Source organism: Odontomachus brunneus, unplaced genomic scaffold (genome assembly GCF_010583005.1).
Source record: "Odontomachus brunneus isolate Ranch 3 - 2012 unplaced genomic scaffold, Obru_v1 Obru_scaffold_037, whole genome shotgun sequence".
NCBI classification, from domain to species: Eukaryota; Metazoa; Arthropoda; class Insecta; order Hymenoptera; family Formicidae; genus Odontomachus; species Odontomachus brunneus.
The window spans coordinates 2100967-2121676 of record NW_022639487.1 but is presented as its reverse complement, the minus strand read 5'-3'; the positions used below and the strand labels follow the sequence as shown (position 1 = coordinate 2121676).

The 20710-nt window shown below is 34.0% G+C and overlaps 1 protein-coding gene across 11 annotated transcripts; it reads right to left on the bottom strand.

Moving 5' to 3' along the window:
* Positions 1 to 3907: 3907 nt before the first annotated feature.
* On the bottom strand, positions 3908 to 19865 carry LOC116843946 (protein ECT2-like). 11 transcript variants are annotated; one of them, XR_004377956.1, is made up of 17 exons: positions 19430 to 19864; positions 17174 to 17384; positions 16787 to 16925; positions 16499 to 16702; positions 16199 to 16345; positions 14722 to 15960; positions 13896 to 14030; positions 13620 to 13821; positions 13045 to 13172; positions 12551 to 12950; positions 12034 to 12474; positions 11818 to 11972; positions 11523 to 11608; positions 9295 to 9387; positions 8170 to 8344; positions 7132 to 7327; positions 3908 to 6177 (listed from the first exon to the last, which is right to left on the bottom strand). XR_004377956.1 is itself a non-coding variant. In XM_032814917.1 (17 exons), the coding sequence occupies exons 1-16, from the start codon at positions 19488 to 19490 to the stop codon at positions 7462 to 7464; spliced, it is 3825 nt and encodes a 1274-aa protein (XP_032670808.1). In that variant the 5' UTR covers positions 19491 to 19864; the 3' UTR covers positions 3908 to 7327; positions 7455 to 7461. The 11 variants fall into 11 exon arrangements, 10 of the variants coding, with proteins under 10 accessions (XP_032670808.1, XP_032670801.1, XP_032670803.1 ...); XM_032814917.1 differs by adding an exon at positions 7455 to 7470 and having other exon boundaries at positions 3908 to 7327; XM_032814910.1 differs by having other exon boundaries at positions 3908 to 7327.
* Between the last annotated feature and the right edge of the window lie 845 nt (positions 19866 to 20710).

Below are 20710 nucleotides of genomic sequence, written 5' to 3'. Positions count from 1 at the left end.
TGGTAATCAAAGTTGTTTCTGCGCTTATTCGAGTGCAAGTAGAGTCGCATTGGGTTTATATTGTTACAAGCATATGTTTAGCGTCAGTCTCGTCTGCTTCTGTCTTAACAACGTAACGAGTCTCGATCGTTCAAGACGGTGCGAATACGATTACCGACATTTCTAACACAAAGAACATAAGATTAATATAAAACATACTGAACAGGATATATTTTCGGTAACATTTCATATTTCAGCAAAATACTTTTTAGAATCGTTTCCTTTAACATATTTTTCTACCAATAATTTTGTATGTTATGTTCAGTCAAAAAATCGAGAAATGGCAAATTCTCTTTAACAGCGTCAATTTTTTGCAATATATTATACAAAGATGCGATTCTTGCGTATTATTCGAATCGATTCTCGTCAATCAGTCTAATACTGAAATATGCAAATCGTAGAAAATGTGAGACTTTCGTGTTACTCGTATCTCAAAAATCCCCGTTAATATCGGTACGCGTGTCATGATGATTTACGAATGTTACTCGTATAATAAATTTTACTTGCGCGTATTCACGGCGCAGGAGAGTGATATTAACGTTACACGCTAGTTATAGCAATACATTCGCGATAACTAATTGCTGCGACGCTATTCGTTACACCGCACACTAACATAAGGTAAAAGTATCAATGCTTGTACACTTACCTAGACATTCTTATTGTTTTGGTTTCTGGACATAAATACTTGAACTTTTAACATATTAGGTGGTAAACTTAGTTCCTGCGGTTTTTTTATTTAAAAAACTCATTTATTTCGACATCAAAAGCAAAAAATACATTAATCGAAGTATTTTCCCTCGCTAGCTATACATTTTTCTCATCTTTCGGGCAACGCGTAGATTCCGCGACGATAGAACGATTGGTCTTTTGATGCAATCCATTCGTCGATCCATTTTCGCACATCCTCGTAATTTCTGAAGTGTGTATCCACCAAGCCGTGCTGCATCGACCGGAACAAGTAATAGTCCGAAGGAGCTAAGTCTGGTGAATACGCTGGGTGCGGGAGAACTTCCCACTCGAGCTGCATCAGTGTTTCTTTGACGGCTTTGGAAACGTGTGGTCGAGCGTTGTCGTGCAAAAGCATGACTTTACGTCGATTGCTGGCTACTGCTGGCCTTTTTTCCAACAATGCTTCATTCAGACGGTTTAATTGTGATTGATATCGATCCCCCGTGATACTTTCGTTCGGTCTGAGTAGCTCATAATAAACGACGCCGTGCATATCCCACCAAATGCAAAGCATTGCTTTGTGGCCATGAATATTTCTCTTTGGTGTGGATGTCGATGGTTGGCCAGGGTCTACCCATGATTTTCTTCGTTTAGGATTATCGAAGTATATCCATTTTTCATCGCCAGTCACTATGCGCCACAAAAAACTCTTCTTTTTCTGCCTGGCGAGCAGAGAAATAGAGATGTTTAAGCGATTCGCAATGGCATTTGCGGTTAATTCGTGTGGTACCCTCCTTTTGAATTTTCCCTCCTTTTGCATTGCATGTAGACGTTTGGAAACAGCCATCGGAGTAACATTTAATGCTGCAGACAATTCTTGGAGCGTTTGAGTAGAGTTTTCGTCCAATAATGCCTGCAAATCGGTGTCTTCAAACTTTTTCGGTTGGCCTGAGCGTTCTTTATCATTGACATCAAAATCACCACTCTTAAATCGCTGAAACCATACTTGGCATGTTCTTTCCGATGGAGCATAATTGCCATAAGCTTCGAAAAGCAATTTATGAGCTGCAGCTGCAGTTTTTTTCAAGTCAAAGTAATGAAGCAGCACATGTCGAAAAAACAACTTATCACGTTCCATATTTAATCAAAAGAAAAAATAGCACTGCTCGCTTAAATGAATCTCTTCGCACTGAATTTTATTGACAAATGTCTAACCTCTAAAATGCAGCCAGTTTCAGATGTCAAAATAAATTACACCTACAACTAACTAACGTCATCTAACTGTGAGCCGCAGGAACTAAGTTTACCACCTAATAGAATATATGTGTGTGCGTGTGTGTGTATATTCAATATATGTATATATAGGTCTGTTCTTTTTCGAAGAACTTCATAAACTGGTGGATACTGAAGCAATAAATTAGAGTGAAACAAAGTATTGTTATACTCCAACTTATTGTACCAGTATACACTAGTTCAGGAGGTTCTTTGAAAAAAAAGAGAAATAAAACAGATCTTACATTTTATGTTGAAAGTTTAAATATTTGTATTTAAGGCTCCTGGCCTCTCGTCGCGGCTATTTTGACTTATGATCTCAGAATCGAAGGAATGCATGCCAGGAACTCTTGAAAAATACGTCGAAATAAAGATATATCCAAAAAAATGACATTTGCAATTTACTAAACACACTCTAGAATATTCCGTACACTTTGCTTTTGCTCCAACAATCTTTAAATAATCGTAAAATTAATGTGAATCTCCCTTTTTAATCTACACTAGAACAATATATGTGCGCACTATGCGCGCGCCATATAGCTAATAAAAAACAATAAAAAATGTAAAATAAAAATAAAACAAAAATTAAATTAAAATATACTTTAATTAATTAATAATTATAGAGAGAGACAGGAAGAGACGGGGAGAGACAGGGAGAGACAGAAAAGGCAGGGAAAGACGTGGAGAGACAGGGAGAGACAGGGAGAGACATATTTCTTCTGTATTTTTTTTTCGTGACCTAACCAACGCGATGACAACTATTTGCCTGGTAATTTGACAGGCGCAAACGACACGAAGCAAGCCGTAGCCCACATGAAATGAGCTAAGCGAGAGAACCAATCAGTATCGCGGAAAAACGGCAACAATTAAAATCTCTTACATGCCTTCTTTTAGAGAGAAGGATTTCCTTATTATTTTGTTACGTTAATTTTATTTATTGATCGTTAAAGGGAAATATTTGGTGTATTAGAAGTTTTAAAGGTGTGTTTAATCGATTGTGTCATTTTTTAAATATGGACACTTTGTATGTATTTTGGGCACGCATTTCCTCACTTCTGACGTCATCAATCAAGAGTTTCGCGACGAAGGAGCAGGAGCTTTAAAGACCAAGGTAATAAGAATATTCATAATACATATGTCGAAGCACTGGCACATTTATCTTACTCGCGCAATGCGACGTAGTGAATAAAATCCGTCGAAGGCACCATAAATGAGAGGTAATAATTCGTAGCCGATAAAAGTATCTTCGATAAACTCGTTGCATTTGTAGCACTTAGGGGCAGGGCTAACGTGCGGCTCGATTTCAAAGTGGAAGCGTTCTTCTTCCTTGGCGCGCAGCCGAGTCTCTTCGGCGTCTGCTACACAATCGTGTGTGCTCTTTACGTCTATTGCAAGAAAACACGAGGGACGTGAAATAACGAAGGAACACTTGGTCGATCGTTCACCGTCGTAAAGATACGTTTAAGGTATCACGGGCGCATGCGAGTTTAAATACTAATGACTCGTTTGTAGGATTCTCTTCAATTTTCTGTCTTCTAAAACTCTTTTTTACAACTCGCTGTTGCGGCGTATCGTTCGCAATGTTGTTTACAATTCAATCCGACAGGTGCGCGCGTAAACTCGACGGAAATTTCCTTATTCTTACCGCAGCTCGAGCCTGTACTCCAGTTTACGATCTCGTGAATTCGGTACACCGTAGACATATACGCGTGGTCACGTATTTCGCAAAGTAACCGCTTCTACTTTCCGGGAGGCCATGCATCGCACAAGATGCAAATGTCTCTCCTCTCGTAGCCAATAAAACGAAAAGCTTTTCGGTACCAAACTTTCGGCAATAATTCGCTATCGCGTATGTCCGGGAGAACCCGCGGAAAAGCGAAATGGATGAGCAGGAGGGAAACGGCCGAACGTCTGAATGAACAACGCATTCCGTGTATGTATGTGTATTGTGTCTGTGTCTGTGCGGTTTTTGGCTTTACATAATAAAGATTAGATTTATACATTCACTTACAGTATAATATAAATAATAACGCTACGCGGAAAGGTGATATTACGATAACCTTACGCGTGTAGTACAAAATGTGTCGCCTATATTACGATGCGTTTTACTATCTTAGGTACTTAACTTTATTATTTACAATACGTTTGTGATAACTCAGAGACACTTTCGTCTCGGCGCATATAACTACACAGCTCTGCCCCTCTCTCTCTCTTTCTCTCTCTCGTGCTACATCTCTTTGACTAATACTCTTCGAGATAGGAGAAAAAAATAACACTCAGAACTGATCACGTGCAAGGCGCATTAGACGATCGAAGTGTTCTCTGTGCGGTTGCACTGCCGATTTTAGCGATCTCTTGGATCGACGATTATATCGGTGTCTATACACGAGACGAACGTCCGAGTGGACATTTATTAATATCGAACTTTCACTGGTTTCAACTTGAGCCGTATGACAGAATAATAGAGTCAAATCGTTGTTATCCTCGTCTGTGAACAGCGCAACAATCTATATTCGATGTAAGATTTTATGTCTCGTTAAACGGAGTCTATTCTCTTTTCAACGTACGAAAACGAGATTTACGCTACTATTTTGCCCGACGGCTCTCATTTTAACAATTGCGAATAAACAATACTTACTTTGAGTAGGTATTGTCTATTCAATGGCATCCGCAAGAAGCACTGTTTCGTTGTTACAAGATACGCTCTGTCACAAACAAGTACAAAGTACCGTGTCACCGTTTCGAAAGCAAATATAGCCATGTCGACAAGTAGTAATCTTAAGTATCTAACACGTATGGCGGGTATCGGGCACAGAATACTATCGGAGACTTCGGCAAATCGCGAGACAAATACACGCCGCTAATTCACGCTTCTTGTACGAATCACGCGTTAATTCACATTCACAATGTACACACTATCATATAATACAAACTCCGTCCGCACTTCCAATCACACAAGGCACTAATTACATTTATCGTAAGAAGAGAGAAGGAAGAATACACTCTTGATCGGTAATGTAAACCTGCATCAGGCTGTAAGGCCTTATAAGCGGCAACCAAAATTTTCCATTGCATTCTATTTATTTTCTCTGCAGTCCCTCGTGACTCTCGCACTGCTTCTCTTCAATCAATCAATACATACTATGCTCTAAAAATACATTTACCGATACATCATGCCGCGGGATCTCTTTCTCTTATATCCTAGCGATAAGACGTATATAAAAGACGAAGTTCGCCGTTAGTACAAAATGTTGCAAAACGTTAAAGCTTGGTCCTTAGCTTTATCGTATCAATTTAAAAATGATGTTACAGCAATTTCTTAGGAACAAATCAAAGACACGGAATATATTGATCGAGTAAACAAAAGCGAGAAGACTGCGAAAAAAAAAAAACGAAAGAAAAAGAAACAAAAATTACGCCTATAAGATCTTTCACCGAGTACATATAACAATTGATTATTTTGCAAATAAACTAAATATGTAACCTCCTTTTACTTCATATTATTATGACTCAATTAAGAAATAAACTTCAGAGCCTGTTTTAAAATAACGGACTATCAAAGAAATGCTAATGTGTATGTATGTATAGAGCAGCTTACAGTATCTTATTATCGTTATAGTATATTTGACACCGGGATTTTTAATTTTTTTCATACAATAACAAATACTCGTAGGATTTCGTGATGTCTGTCTTTGTTCCCTATACAATATTGCAAAATCGCGGAACTTGATTCTCAGTTATTCTTTTGCAATTCTCATATTAAATTTTGTCGAGGTGTAAAACAGTAATAAATTATCACTCTGTGATAAATCGGATCGGTCGGATCGGAAGTCACTGAATACAGTATTGTCAGAATGAACCATTAAATTCATAGCAATTGGCGATATAGTTTCGTTATTGAATGGATATAGTTGTGCATTGTCACATTTTTTTTGACAAGTATAACAAATTACAAATTATTAAATAATCGACGGACGATTTCATGTTTGAATTTAAATATGCGCACAAGACACGGTTCTCCTAGAAACTTGATTTTATTTGTAAGAAAAAACTTGGATTTTTTATCAGCTTCACAGAAAGATCCATATCTCCGGCAGATATCGATAACAATAAAGACGAAGTGGTAGTAGCGCGTAATAATTTTGCTTTGCTGTTCAAAGATCGGACCTCCTTTGTATGACCCCCGTAGAACAAATTCTAATGAATAGAGAAACAGAAACAAGAAAAATAATGAAACAATAAAATTGCACAAATCTCTAATGTCAGTAGCATAGAAAAAAACAAGAATTATCAGACAGCAATCCTTTGTTTTCTTCTATGCTATGACTAGACGTATTTGCTAGATCCATTCTTAAAGGAACACGTGTTCTCTGTGTATTGGAGACATCGGGGATTGTGACCGGGGAGTGCACTGGGACACATTATTTAACCCTCGCTAAATGAGGTTCGGACTGACCCAGGTACCGTAATCTGTGCGGAATCTGTTGCTGGAACCGTCAGTATTGCGAGGGTTAAATGAAACAATGAATAATGCCGTTTGCTTTTCCTAACGTACAAAATATATGTACACTTTGTGTACAGTTCGTCAGTTCCGTTTTTTAGAGTGATTAGGAGACAAGTGAACAAATATCTCCTCATTCACTACGACATATCTAAAACGACGAAAATTACTAATTCGGCGAGGTGCTAGTATATTTCTATTAAGCGGCAATAGTCCGTTATATTACAAAGATTTTGTCTATCTAATGTTTGACATTAGATAGATATATGTGAAACAGTACAAGGAAATCATGCATTTTGCTGGCGAATGTGTGCGTAAACTAAAAATAAACATGTACAATAATTACAATATTACATAAAATAAATATAAATGTTAATAATAGTTATACAATAATAACTAGGTATTATTGGCACTAATAACAATATCGTTCCTATGCTGATGCATTTAAGGACACAAGACATTATTCGGAAAATTATATTGAATTTTCTCGATTGTTATTATTCGGGGTTAAATTGCAGAGATGTGTTATGTTGCGCCCCTTTCTCGAGACTGTCTTTAGTCATAATTAACATCTTTATATATGTCAATATATAGACTATGTGTGTGTGTGTGTGTGTATATATTTATATATTTATATTAGTTTAACATACCACAGTAGTTTGTTACAAATGCACGTCTCTCAGAATACTATACAACTGTAGCAAAATGAAAGTATGACTTCTTGCATACTAATTACAACCTTCGCAGCGAAGCCATACTGAGAGCCTTTCGAGTCGGTTGATCCGACATCGGTGCTACAATAACGTCGTCTCTAGTTGGAGAACTTGAACCATCATTATCCAACTCCTAGAAAAACATCAGAAACTTAAGATCAAAAAATTAAATTCAATAACATTTAGCATCATCAATTCGTTAATATGTAGTACAAATAAAAATTTCTAGCAAAAAATCTTGTCTTATATTACATACTTACGTGATTCCTAACACAGCTTTATTTTGAATCAGCGTGCAAATTTATTATAATTATTAGCATATTTTTCCTTTCTTATGAAGATAATATAATATAAATATAAGGAATTTGAAAGTGTTGCAAATAAATACCAAAATAGAAGACAAAGTGAAATTTAGACAAGATAAAGTTAGCTAAGTATTAACTTTTTCCATGTTTTCTGTTAAAAAAAGTATTTTATGTATTATTATCAAATTTTTTCACATTAAAAAATCTAGCATTAAAATGAAGGAATTTATAGAAAATGTAATTAATCAATTTGGCTTTTGGGAGACTCATATGTTTGTCACATTGCAATGTAGAAATATAGTGCTATTAACATAAAAGTTTAAAATATTTGATACAGATATGAGTAAAAGGAAAACATAAATATATGTATAAGATATTACTTTTTTATAATTTTTACTTAATCTTTTGTATAGTATAAATAATTTTGTATATAAATAGAAAAAAATTTAATGGAAAAGTTAACAATAGAAAGGAAATATAAAAGATTTTATAATAGATTGCAATGTACATCTAAACTAAGTTTAGTTTCTTATACAGTTCGTTTTACATATTAAGATAAAATGAGTGAGAAAAGTTACTTTCCTTTATGATGTGAAAATAAATGAGTAGAAAAGAAAAAAAATAAGCAAAAGCAATAAAGAAATATATGCGAGAAAAAGTATCAACTAACATTGATATTGCTGCAGCTGCCTAGCCGCATCTGATTTCTTTGTTGATTTGTTGGAGCAAGATGTTGTGGCACTCCAAATGGTGACATAATTGTAGACATTGCTCTATTTAATTTACTTGGAGTTTTATTGAAACTAAAAGCTCTGCCAACTCTCGCTCTTGTACGAGATGCAAATCTAAGGGAAAAAAAATCACACTTTACAAATTTGTCAATATATGATTGTAACATTTAAACGCGACGTTAAAATATTCTTTCCTTCTCTCAAGTTAATAGTTCTAAGTGTACTTTGATCTTTAAAATTACATTTTTTTTTTCATTATAAAGCAAAAGTTGGAATTTTTTTATTAAGAGGAAAAAATATTTTATAAACAAAAGGAATGTGCGACAAATTCACAAATATTAAAGACTCAGAAAAACCAGCTCAAACACACAGGATATATATAGGATTATTATAGTAAAAAGAATATTTTTCATGCAATTTTATGCAGTATAATAAAAACATGCCTAATCACATGCAATAATTGAAAACGGTGGGAAAACTGCACCATGGCTGCACATTGAAAGATATGAGACACTAAAAAAAAACATAAGATGCGTTTGTGTTATATAGATAAAAAAATCAAATCAAATTACAAAACATTACTAAGAAAAGTAACTTAAAGTGAAACAAAATACATGCAAGTTAAATCATGACACAAGATAATGGGTTCCCATGTTAATTATACGGCATTCTCAATCAATACAAAATCACAATACAAATTAAAGAAGCGTATATGTGCAATATGCAATAAAATAGACATACAGACACACACATATTTTATATATAGTATACGAAAAAAATATATAACAAAATATATAACTTAAATAAAAATATATAAATATATAAAAATATATATAAACTCAATTTAGTTCCTAAGTAATTCTCTCTGAAAAAATCACCTCTACAAACAATCAATAGAGATACAGCTTACAGTTTGTATTATATCATGCTTGAACTGGTTATAGCTGATTGACATTATCTTTTAACAATTATATTCATCCATCAAGCATAAAACGATATTTTAGAAGCGGGGAAGGTAAAAGAAGCGAGTAAAAAAATATAATCAGCCTGGTGCGAAAACTAACGGTAGTGGGACATGTAACGTAGTTTCACACATGCTATTGAGTAGGAACACATACGGATCCATATACTCCAGGTAAAAATTATGAAAGAGGCTCCTGTAACCAAACGGGTTGTTGTCCCATTATTTTTCTACATCATGCAATGTAGTGTAATATGTACAGTAGTGAATATTTTGATTACGTGCTTGTAAAAATATAACAGCATTCTTTACAAGTGTTCGTTCAAATATCAACGATACATGCTTTTATTAATACTTCAAACGCCGCGTGATGATCATACTATGATCATACAACCACATTTCATTAAATTATGTATAAAATATAATTATAGCTTTAAAAAAAAAAATCGATTGACTACATTATCCAATCTGTTCTATTAAATGCAGTTGACTTCAAACTAGTACCATAAAATAATATATTTAATAATAAGACCTATATTTAATAATATATTTAATAATAAGATCTAGTCCAATTTCCCCGCAGAACGACAAGCAAATTGATGTCGTAAAGATTATAATCTTATTACTAAGATTATCTTATTTAAAAATTATAGTTATATTCGATATGGATGGTGTACTTAACCATCAAAATACTTACCTCTGGGACTAATTAGTCATCATTTAATATACTGTATTTTTGGCATTTGGTATAAAATATTTGTCTAACAAGAGTTTTAAAAGTCTCGTTTATATTTGAACGACTTATATTTTATACATTTTACCATCTCTTTTTAAATCTTAATATTCATACTAATAGCAAAATGTAATAATGTTAAATTTACGTACTATAATGAATATAAGAATAAAAATGATCAACAACATAGAAGACATTTTAATTTTTCACCGCATATACGATACTTGACATAACCCATAGAAATAAAATATCGTCTATAAAACATACATATAAAAAAATTTAGATTACTGCTATAATCACGATAAATAATATAGATCGGGGCTCGGCATATTTTGCCCTTTTCGGCCGATTCTCGGGAGCTATGCCTTCTCTCTCCCCCTTGCCGCGCAGCGGGCCATGCAAGTGACAGACGCGGCCAGTGGTGACTCCAAGCTTAGAGGCACGACCGTAAATTTTTAGGCCCGCTGCGCGGCAAGAGGAAGGTAGAAGGCGTAGCTCCCGAGAATCGGCCGAAAAGGGCGAAATGGGCAAAATGTGCCGAGTCCTGATATAGATAAAACAGAGTTTAGCACGCGTTGCGAACGTGAGCTGTTTGTAAATATTTATTTCTAATAATGGAGAACTATTGGAAATACATGTTTACAAATTATCTTGAATTTTGGGCAGCTCGTACATTGTGCACGGGGCGATGAGATAAGGATAATATAGCTAGAGATTAATGCGGGACAAGTCGAAAATCGGCCGAAATGTGCAACGTATGTCGAACTCTGAGATTAATATTATCTTAATATCATTATGGACATTGAACTAAATAAGAATATTCTCTATATCTTGCACATAAGATTTCGCAATAGTTATTAAACATTAAAGAATATCAGCGAACGAATGTACGGCTAATGGTAGAACCGCACGTCTTTACGTGCCGCGTATCATTGCGGAGATTGTTAATGAAGATTTTAAGATTTATTACATTTTTCATGAGATCATGTCTATACGGCTCGTTCTTTCCGTGCAAAATAATAGGGAATTTTCCTATTCAATTTAATACGTTCAATATCACAATTTATTTAAATGACTCTCTCTACATATACTTACATATACATTTACTTCATATAGTTTTTTCTTTTTAATTATGTAAAATTGACTTAGGTTGATGTGTGTATAGGAAAAAAATGTTTGCCGGCACATATATGTGACATTGATAGCGAACGTATTAATGTGCTCTACTTTTATTTGTGCATTGATATAATTATTAATATTTTAATAATTATTATATAATAATTTAATAATTATCATATAATAACTAATAGTAATAATATTAATAAATCAATAATAATAATAATAATAAACTAATAATAATATATTATCGTAATATTAATCCCATGCATTGGTATTTAATTAACGCTCGCGCGGGACATGCGTCTATTTAAGGTGAAGCTCAGAAAAAACATTTACATTATATTCTGAGACGTACATACTCGACGATTCTAATTCGTAAATAGAATATCTAAGAGACATGATTTCAATGTAAGGGGTTAAAGTAACGATATAAAATAATAAATAATATAATTAGTATTAAAATACATGGTTATACTCACTTAATTGTTTTCTTTAGTGTTCCTGATGCTATATCGCTAGTATCGATTTCAAACTGATGTGAATCGTGGCTAATAAGTAATGTATCCTAAGAAACAAAAAAAAGAATACTTCAAATAAAAAATAAATAGAAATATAAATAGAATATAAATATTATATGCAATTTATATTAATATATAATTTATATACAAATATAAATAGAATCAAAATTATGATGAAATTATTTCACATTATAAAGTCCAGTATCAAATCATATATTAATATAAATCGATTGTGTATATTAATGTGTAAGTATACCGCATCAGCTACACAAACAGCGATGGCCATTTGTCTGCACAAAGTTCGCAAATAATTCGTTTTATTCACTTCTTCGTCGGTAATAACAAACGAGAACAATTTCTCCTTTAATTCTTGATTACTTCGTACAACAAGAGCAAATACTTTATGACATTCTGTAATAAGTATAAAAAAGTATAAATTGTGTACATTTACGTAATTTATATATTTATTTACCTTCAGTTTCCCGTATATCCACCACTTTTCGTATAGTATTTAGTGATAGCAGTTTTATGTGCTTATATGGCTTTCCTTGACTTAATTTACTCGACTGCAAACCATTCATTGTGTTGGGACTTTTTAGCGAATTAAAAGCTTTTGATCTCTTCTTGCAGATTTCAAGAGTATCGGTAAATAGAAACAGTACTAAATGATCGCCCCGTCCACTAAGACCTTCTGTAAGCTCCATTACATCACATTTGGCGACGAATGATCTGTGCGAGGAAACTAAATGCGGTGGGCAATTATCAATCTCATTGAAAATATCGAACATTGCTAACTGGCGCTCTGTTTTCCTTTTATCTTCATTTATATAAGTCATGACATTCTTAATACAGCTAATAGAAGCTTCCAGTGCGCTATAATCTGGATTACTTTTGTCGGTATGTTTAAGAATATCTGTTGAAGAAATAAGAGCATTTTACTGATGTCCAAAAATTTATTTAGACAAATTAAGTAGTATACTTTGTCTTACCGTTTAACAATAAATTAATACTGGGTAACCTTTGTACTGGTTTAATTAAAAGCTCTTTCAAACTTTGTCTACCACATTCCGGTATCGTCTGACAGTTTTTCAAAAAGGCATGAAATCGTGGTTTGTTTTGATCACACTGATCTAACATTTGTTTTGTATTCTCGAAGAAGTTAACATATGGCGGGTATGCTTTAACCAAATCTGGCTCAAACTTTAGAAATATTTTTCCGATACTAATGTCCTCTGTCCAATGTGCAGCACTATAACGAAGTGACTCCAACAACTGTTTGTGAACGTCATAAATGGGAGGAAAATTTCCAAATATTATTCTGGCTTCTGTACTATTTAATAATTCTTTCCCATTCTTCCCAATAAGATTTTCTAATGGTAACTTAAACAGCTGTAATAATAAATATAGATTATTATGAAATTCTGAAAAATATAAGTATACATTTAATAAATTTTATATGTATATATAACAAATATTTTCTTACCGTCATGATTGTGTTAAGAATACCCACATAATTGGATTCAGTCTCTACTAATTCAAGAAAAACTTGGTGACGTTTTGACAAATTTCCCCTGACCTTTTTTATATCGACAGCTTCTACTTCTGGAATATCTATTAGTTAGCAATAAATAATTTCAATACCATCTTCCCTTTCATGTGCCTTATCTTAGATATTTTAATAATTAGGAAAGACTAAATGATTGTTTCACGATCATGTCTTTTGAACTCTTTAGTATATATTAAGCTCAAAAGAAGGTTAAGATCCATACTCTTATCTTGTTATGATAAACAATGAATCTATATAGTCAACACTCAATACCATATATCTAATAATCCACAATAAAAGAGAAGATAAATTTGTTAATATGATATCAAAATTCTAATGTGTTATAAATATCAATTGACATGCATTTGATGAAGTATTACTGTCTCGTGCATGTATAATGTATATTATGTATACATTATGTGTGTACTAAGTATATACATAATGTTACGATTGCATGTGACTACTAACAAAAATATATGTATTCTAAAGTATATTTATTAGAATTAGCGCACCTTCCAGCAATTTATCAGGACTTGCTGTACAGTCCAAAAAACTTCCACTGACACTTGCTGGTGAATCTGCTCCATTCTGCAATAGATTAGATAATGGAGTACCTAACCAGTAAGGATGCCTCGGTAATGCTACACTTTGTCCTGCAATTTGCTGACTGTCCCGTCTGCTAGATGCACTGGGAGACAGAACTGTTTCTAGATACTACAAACAAAATCGTGATTATAATGTTGAATGCATTATATCAATGATATCATCATTATTACTTTTTAACTTACGTGTTCAAACAAATAGTCTTTCTCGTCAGCTGCTGCTTCATTTTGTACAGATGTCCAAAACCACCCAGTTTTGACTATGAAAGCTGAGACCGAACCCAAGTTTGGTAGTACATTTACATTGGACTCATCTACAACCTGTAACAATCAAATTTGATTGCTCACAATTGTGAAAATACAAAATAGATGCAGTTCACAATTATAACATTATCACAAATTTTTGTCGTTATCATAAACACATATTATAATTTCTATCACAGAGAGAGACACAAAGTAGACAACAAAACAGGACAATTATATATGTACATGCTGTGAATATTAATACTTTACATATATAAATACTTTCCGGATAAATTTGTACAAGACTTCCTATTATCTGTGTTATATGTATTTATAAATTAATAAGTAAATTTTCATGTGTATATATTTAATAAACCTGACAGAACCAAAAAGAGCTGTATAAAAATTGACATTTTATTCAGTTAAAAAAGATTAAATTTCTCCATTTGTTAACACATTGCGTACGACTTATAAGATATATAGAATTTAGTAAAATGTATGTTAGGAGCAGATCAATGTTAAGGTCAGATCACGACCTTATCTTGTTTGCGTATTTCCTTATAATTGCATACAAACAGTGAATGCCGAAGCAAATGTCAAAGTGCGAAAAAAGAGAAGAGTTAGCACATATGTATACAATATGTGGACTCTGAGATTGGATTAGAAGAATAAACCGCCGTGCGCAATATGTCGAGTTTAATCTGTTTAATCTGGAGAAATTTACAACACATCCTATAATACCCTGTACACCAAAATAAAGCAAAGATACCGCGAGTAATGATTTGTCCTGTGTTCTCAAATCTGTGGAGTCAATTTTCGTATCATCTGATGCAGGTGCAGCATTGTAATTCTTCCCATTAGAGGCAAAAGCATTCCTCAAGTTGCGTTTGGTGTTTAAAGTCTTTATAGATATTGGGAAAGACTTGGATAAGGATGTATATTTCTTTTTGAACATAATTTTCTCAGGAGACGGATAATATGAGTCGTTAAAAATATCTTGTTTAGTAGCAGGAAATGTAGAGCAAAAAGAGAAATTAGTAATTTTTGAAAAAATGGATGTATAAGATTTAGACAAATATTTAGTCTTTTCGCCTGATGCATTATATAAAAACGTATCGCTATATTGTTCTTCATAATGTTTCAATATGTTCGGGTACGAACGTGTTTTCATGAACTTATATTTTTCAAATGTCGCCATTTTATGAACGGATGTGTAAGAATTAGTTTTCCTCCATTTTATGTATTGTTTTGGAGTTACAATTCTTTTAGTTACTGAAGTATTATTCTGTATATAGTGAATATTTTTACGATATTTCAGAGACAGTGCGTTGTTATTCATTGTTGGTATGGAAACGTTATGTGCATTATTTTTTTCAAAAGATTTAGAAACTTTCAAATCATCGGATTTTATTGGAAAATTTGACGTAACCTTAGAAAGAGAGCGATTGCTACTGAATAAAGAACTTTTGGAAATACTGAATTTAATCTTTTTATCGCTTATCATTGTTAATGTCGAACATTTATCTGACATAGAAAAGGCATCGGATATATTAGACAACTTGTTTATATCTATACCAGAATCACTTTGCTCTACAAAATGATAATGCATATTGTCAGATTTAATGAGTGGATTTTGCAAATCAGGACAATTATCATTCATGCTGGCATGAATAGCAGAATCTTGGTTGTTATTATTAGGAATGAGATCAGTCCACTTACTATTATCTACATCAAGCATTTGCAACATAAACGAAATACTTTTTGATAAAAAATAGCAATCCTGTGTTTCTATAAAATCTATACTTCCATTGCCTGATATATCATTGTATTTAGTACGTGTTTTTATCGGAATGAAAAGCGAATTTGAACAAGGATTATAAAGAGGAGAAGAAATTGGCTTATAATACGTTAAGAAAAGCGGACGAAGACTAGATGGAGTTTTCAGATACGATAACTTGTCGATTATGTTGTTGGATTTCTTGTAGAAATGACCAGCTACGTCTACCACCTAAAGCATGTGTATCATTTACATAACGTAAAAAATTATTGAAAACTTGACGGTTGCGATATATAAATCTAATACATCTGTATAAAATGACATCATATGTTTATGTGCAGAATTTATGAATAATATTAAAGGAATGTTAAAATGAAGAAGTGAATTAAGATGCATATTCTAAAAGAAAGAACAAAAGAAAGAATAAAGAAAAACAGGCAAATAAATGAAAAACATATTGTCAACTCACCACATGAGTGCAATTTGGATTATCTATTTCAGTAGATTCACCACCTTGTTGCTCCAGAACTTCACACATATGTTTCTTCTCTTCCTCAGGAAAGCCAAAGAAACACACTTTTGCCCCATAAAATGGCTTTAGCTTGTAAGTTGTTATCTGCAAACACAATCGAGTATATTTAATAAAAAAAAAAAAAGAAAAACTTCATGTGTGTGTACATATATATACTATAATATACTATTACAAAATATAATGTTTCAAATATAATTATTTGATTATATTTAGTTTCTAATATTTAGGGAGACTTACTAATTTTTTCGCACAACTAGAAACATCATCTTTGGCATTCCATAACGCTATCACCCATTCTACTGACATAATAGGCAATCCAAATGTGTCGGCATATCTATACTTCTCTCCACTGCAATGATTTGCAATGAGATGCGTCACTTTAATACCCATCTCTTTACGGATGCTACCTCCCATATTAAGAATCATATTGGCTAATTTGCGCTATTAAAGACAAAACATATCATAAATATATAATAATGAGACAGAGATTATATCAAAAGTAATAAATATAAACAACGGATTTACCAGTTCATCTTCTTTAGTTCGAAATCCGCTGAACACCACTACTGTGCCTACCATAGCTTGTGTGTACAATGGTCGTTTGATACTAGGCAGAGAATCTTTCTTGTCTGCCAGTTGCAGCAAAGCTGTGGGTCCCAGTATTCTAATCAGAGGAAACAAAGCAGATAGCATCAAGATTTTCTGTTTCCTCTCTATATTAGGCCCACGGTGCACGCAAAAGTATAAGTAGTAAGATGTAAACAATAAGCAAATTAACCAACTTTTGGTCCAAGAATAATTGATTGTAATTAGTTAACTGTTTGCGTTTTTCTGTCTTATACTTATACATACACCGTACGTTAATTGCGTATTATTACGGGAGTCTGATATACTTTTTGTTTTTGTACAAACCTATGAGCGCTTTTACATAAAGCATCAAACTCGGGTCCTTCAAATTGCTTGAGTACAAAGTAAGTATGATAACTAGTGTCTTCGACATATTCCGCACCGGTTTCCGACTTGAGCACAGATACTTTAAACTGCAGAGCAGCATGATTAAGTGTAGGTTCATTGCAGGCCCCGCCAACTAAGCATATTCGCTTTTTGCGTGGTATAATTAAGGCTGCAAATTAAACGTTCTAAACATAAATACGATCGTGCAATTTAAGTGCATACATAAATTGACTATTAATTTTATTAATATAGAAAACTTCTAAATAAATAAATAAATAAATAAATAAATATATATATATATATGTGTGTGTGTATGTATGTATGTGTGTCACATATATTGAACATGTGCCGATTTTTTTTGTGCTAATATACACACGTGCGTATATGGCAGTGTATATGACAAAGATAAAAACACCATTAACAATAACTTTCACATTATATAACCCCTTGTCCACAACCTTGCTTTAATTCTTAAGTCGTAAGAAATTGACCAACCACAATTGATTATTTTTAAAATAATAAGCGTCGTCTACAATATTCGGAGTAAGCTTGGAGTAAGAAGTAAGCTGTAAGAATTGGCCAATCATAGTCGATTATTATAAAAATAATCGTCTGATGATTGGTTAATTCTTACGGCTTACTTCTTACTCCAAGCTTACTCTGCATATTGTAGACGATGCTATGTTGATCAATTTATTACGGCTTAAAGCAAAGTTGTAGACAAGGGATAAGAAATGTATAAACTTGATAATAAAATCTTCAAGTGGCTTAATTTTTATGTACAATATATAATAAAAATAGAGTACTTTATGTATATATTTATGATTTCTTAGAGAAACAATTACATATGTATATAAAGGCTGTAATAAATATTCGTACAAAAAATACAGGTAAAGACAGTAATTATTCTGACCTTGCTGCAATTTTAGACAATGAGTAGCAAATGATAACACCATTGTTCATTTTCTTGAAGATAATATGAATTAATAGATTATCTTGAAAATTTCATATATCTCATAGATACCACAAAGATTAAAGTAAATTACTATGCATACATCTGCTATATAGAAATTTGTATTTTAAAACATTAATATGCAAAATATTAAATTTAATATTCAATTAAACATTAATATGCAAAATATTAAATTTAATATGCAATTAAACATTAATATGCAAAATATTAAATTCTAACTTTTATTACCTATATATAATCTTTACATCAGAAAAAACAGATAGAAAATGAGAGTGAGGAATGAATAAACATTTTAAAGTGAGTTACTGATTTTATTAGTATGTAACAATTGCAAGACATTGCTATTATTAAACGAAGAAAGTAACTAAGTTTCCACCAGCTAGCAGGAAGATTTTGTCAGTAAAAGCTATTTTTAGCTGTGTCAGCATTCCGGTAAAATTTAAACGTATTGTACGAAGTGTGTAGCTCTATTTCGTATCATCGTAGACAACGGGAAGTTCCGTGTACATGTGTACATCTGTACGCGCGATTCACGTGCTCGGTGTGAGATAATTAACTTGGGAAAAGTGCGCGCGAGAAAGAGAGAGAGTGAGGGGGGAAGAGGGAAGAAAGATAGAAGCCAGAACGAGCACGAAAGAGAAGCATCTAGAAAGAAAGACAAAGGGAAATAGAGAACAGATAAATAGACGAACAATTACAAGCCACAGCGAAATTACTGCCAATTCTTAAAGCTTCTTATAAGGATATTCGTCGCGGGGAAACCGTTCGTCTCTCTGACGTAATTTTGGAGAATAAGTCAAGGCCGAATTTAGAAGAATCGCAGAAGGCACTTACTCATGTTTCCCCCCTGTTTTACGCGCCGGTAAGGATCGTGTCTAGAGGAAGAAAGTTCCGGATATTGTAAGTCATCTAGAACAGCAAATTTAGTCACGTGTACGAGAAAAAACGGCGACAAATACGCGCGACGCGATCATCGGAGTGAGTCGCCAGCGAGAGCGAGAGCGAGAGAGAGAGAGAAAGAGAGAGAACACAAGATGAGGAAGGAAGTAGGGTTAGTCGGGCGGATCTTGTATTATCTTTTCATGGAGATACGCTCACGAGCCGAGAATCTTCGCGTTTCACGAAGCAGGTAAAGAGCCACGTGCGGCCGAGCTGAGCGAGCGAGCCCGCGGTAACGACGTCGCCGTTCCGTCTGCGATGCCGCCGAAGATGATTTAACGTTGACATATTCGCACTCTTACCTTTAGCCACCACCGCACTATTTATATCGCCGATACCGCCGTGAACGCTTTGCTCATCCATTTTGGCACGTGCGTTACAACATCGGCCCGTTCTCTCCTTTGTGTGCGAGATTTTCCTACGCGTGTCCTCTCGTCAGTAATGCGCACTCGTGTATGTGTACACCCCGTCGCGAAGCATTTAAATTTTATCGTAAACACAAACGTCACCGTGCGCGAATTCAACATGAATATCACCGAATACACGCGAACGCATCGTCAGATCGCGCTTACTTCTCAACTCGTCGTCAAGTGCAACAACACCAGCCGCAGTAGTATCGGTAACAATACCACCAGCTCACCAGCAGCACCATCACGGTTACCTTCGCAAACGCTTTGTCCTATTCGTGCTCCGTACGCTATACCCAACGATCTTATTAGTGGGTTTCGAATCCTCGCACTGTCTCTCTCCCACCTTCATGCCCGCCTTTTTTCTCCGCATGCGCGAGTGCTAGTGCCAACGTGTATCTCAACGATGGCCTACCTTAAACCGTTAAGAGGAAGAGCTCAAACCGCTGTACAGTTGACGTCAGATATGATCGCGTTTGAAAACTTCTCCGGAAAGATATTTTCGAGTTGGACGTTATATCTTGATATCCATGCGTCTCGTAATAGTCACAGTCTCTTTGAATTTTTATCTTCCGATCTTTGCGAAGAGTATCGGTCGTCGAATTCTTGAGCGCGTTTCTGAATCACAATGCTTCTTGACAGCAAACAGGTATACATATTTGGCGTCGCATGTACTGCACAAACGTTACGGAGGGGTTTCCGTTCAAATTTCGTCGTCACGGACTTTTGGTCGACAAATTCCCTATTCATGAAACGATGATATTCGTCCAGTGATCTTGATACACGGTGTGCGTTCCACTTAACGTTCACAACGATCGCGATGTCGCGATGTCATTCTATCCTTTTTTAACATCCAGTGAAAGACAAGGATAAAATGATCGTTGCGGGCGTTAAGTGGAACTCAGCTAATGGATATATTACGAACGCATGGCGCGAAGACGAAACGAGATACACTTCATACAAATTATCTTATTTTTTCATTTATAACGAATTATGATTGCTATGCAAAATAGTCGAGAATAATTGAAAATTGAAATAAGCAATACTTCATATTTAAAATCGAATATTGGCTTTGTAGTTACTTTATCTCCTTGTTCTATTTTGTAATGCACTCTATTTACTTATTTACACATAAAATGTGATGTAATGAGACAAATGGAACATATCGATTTATAT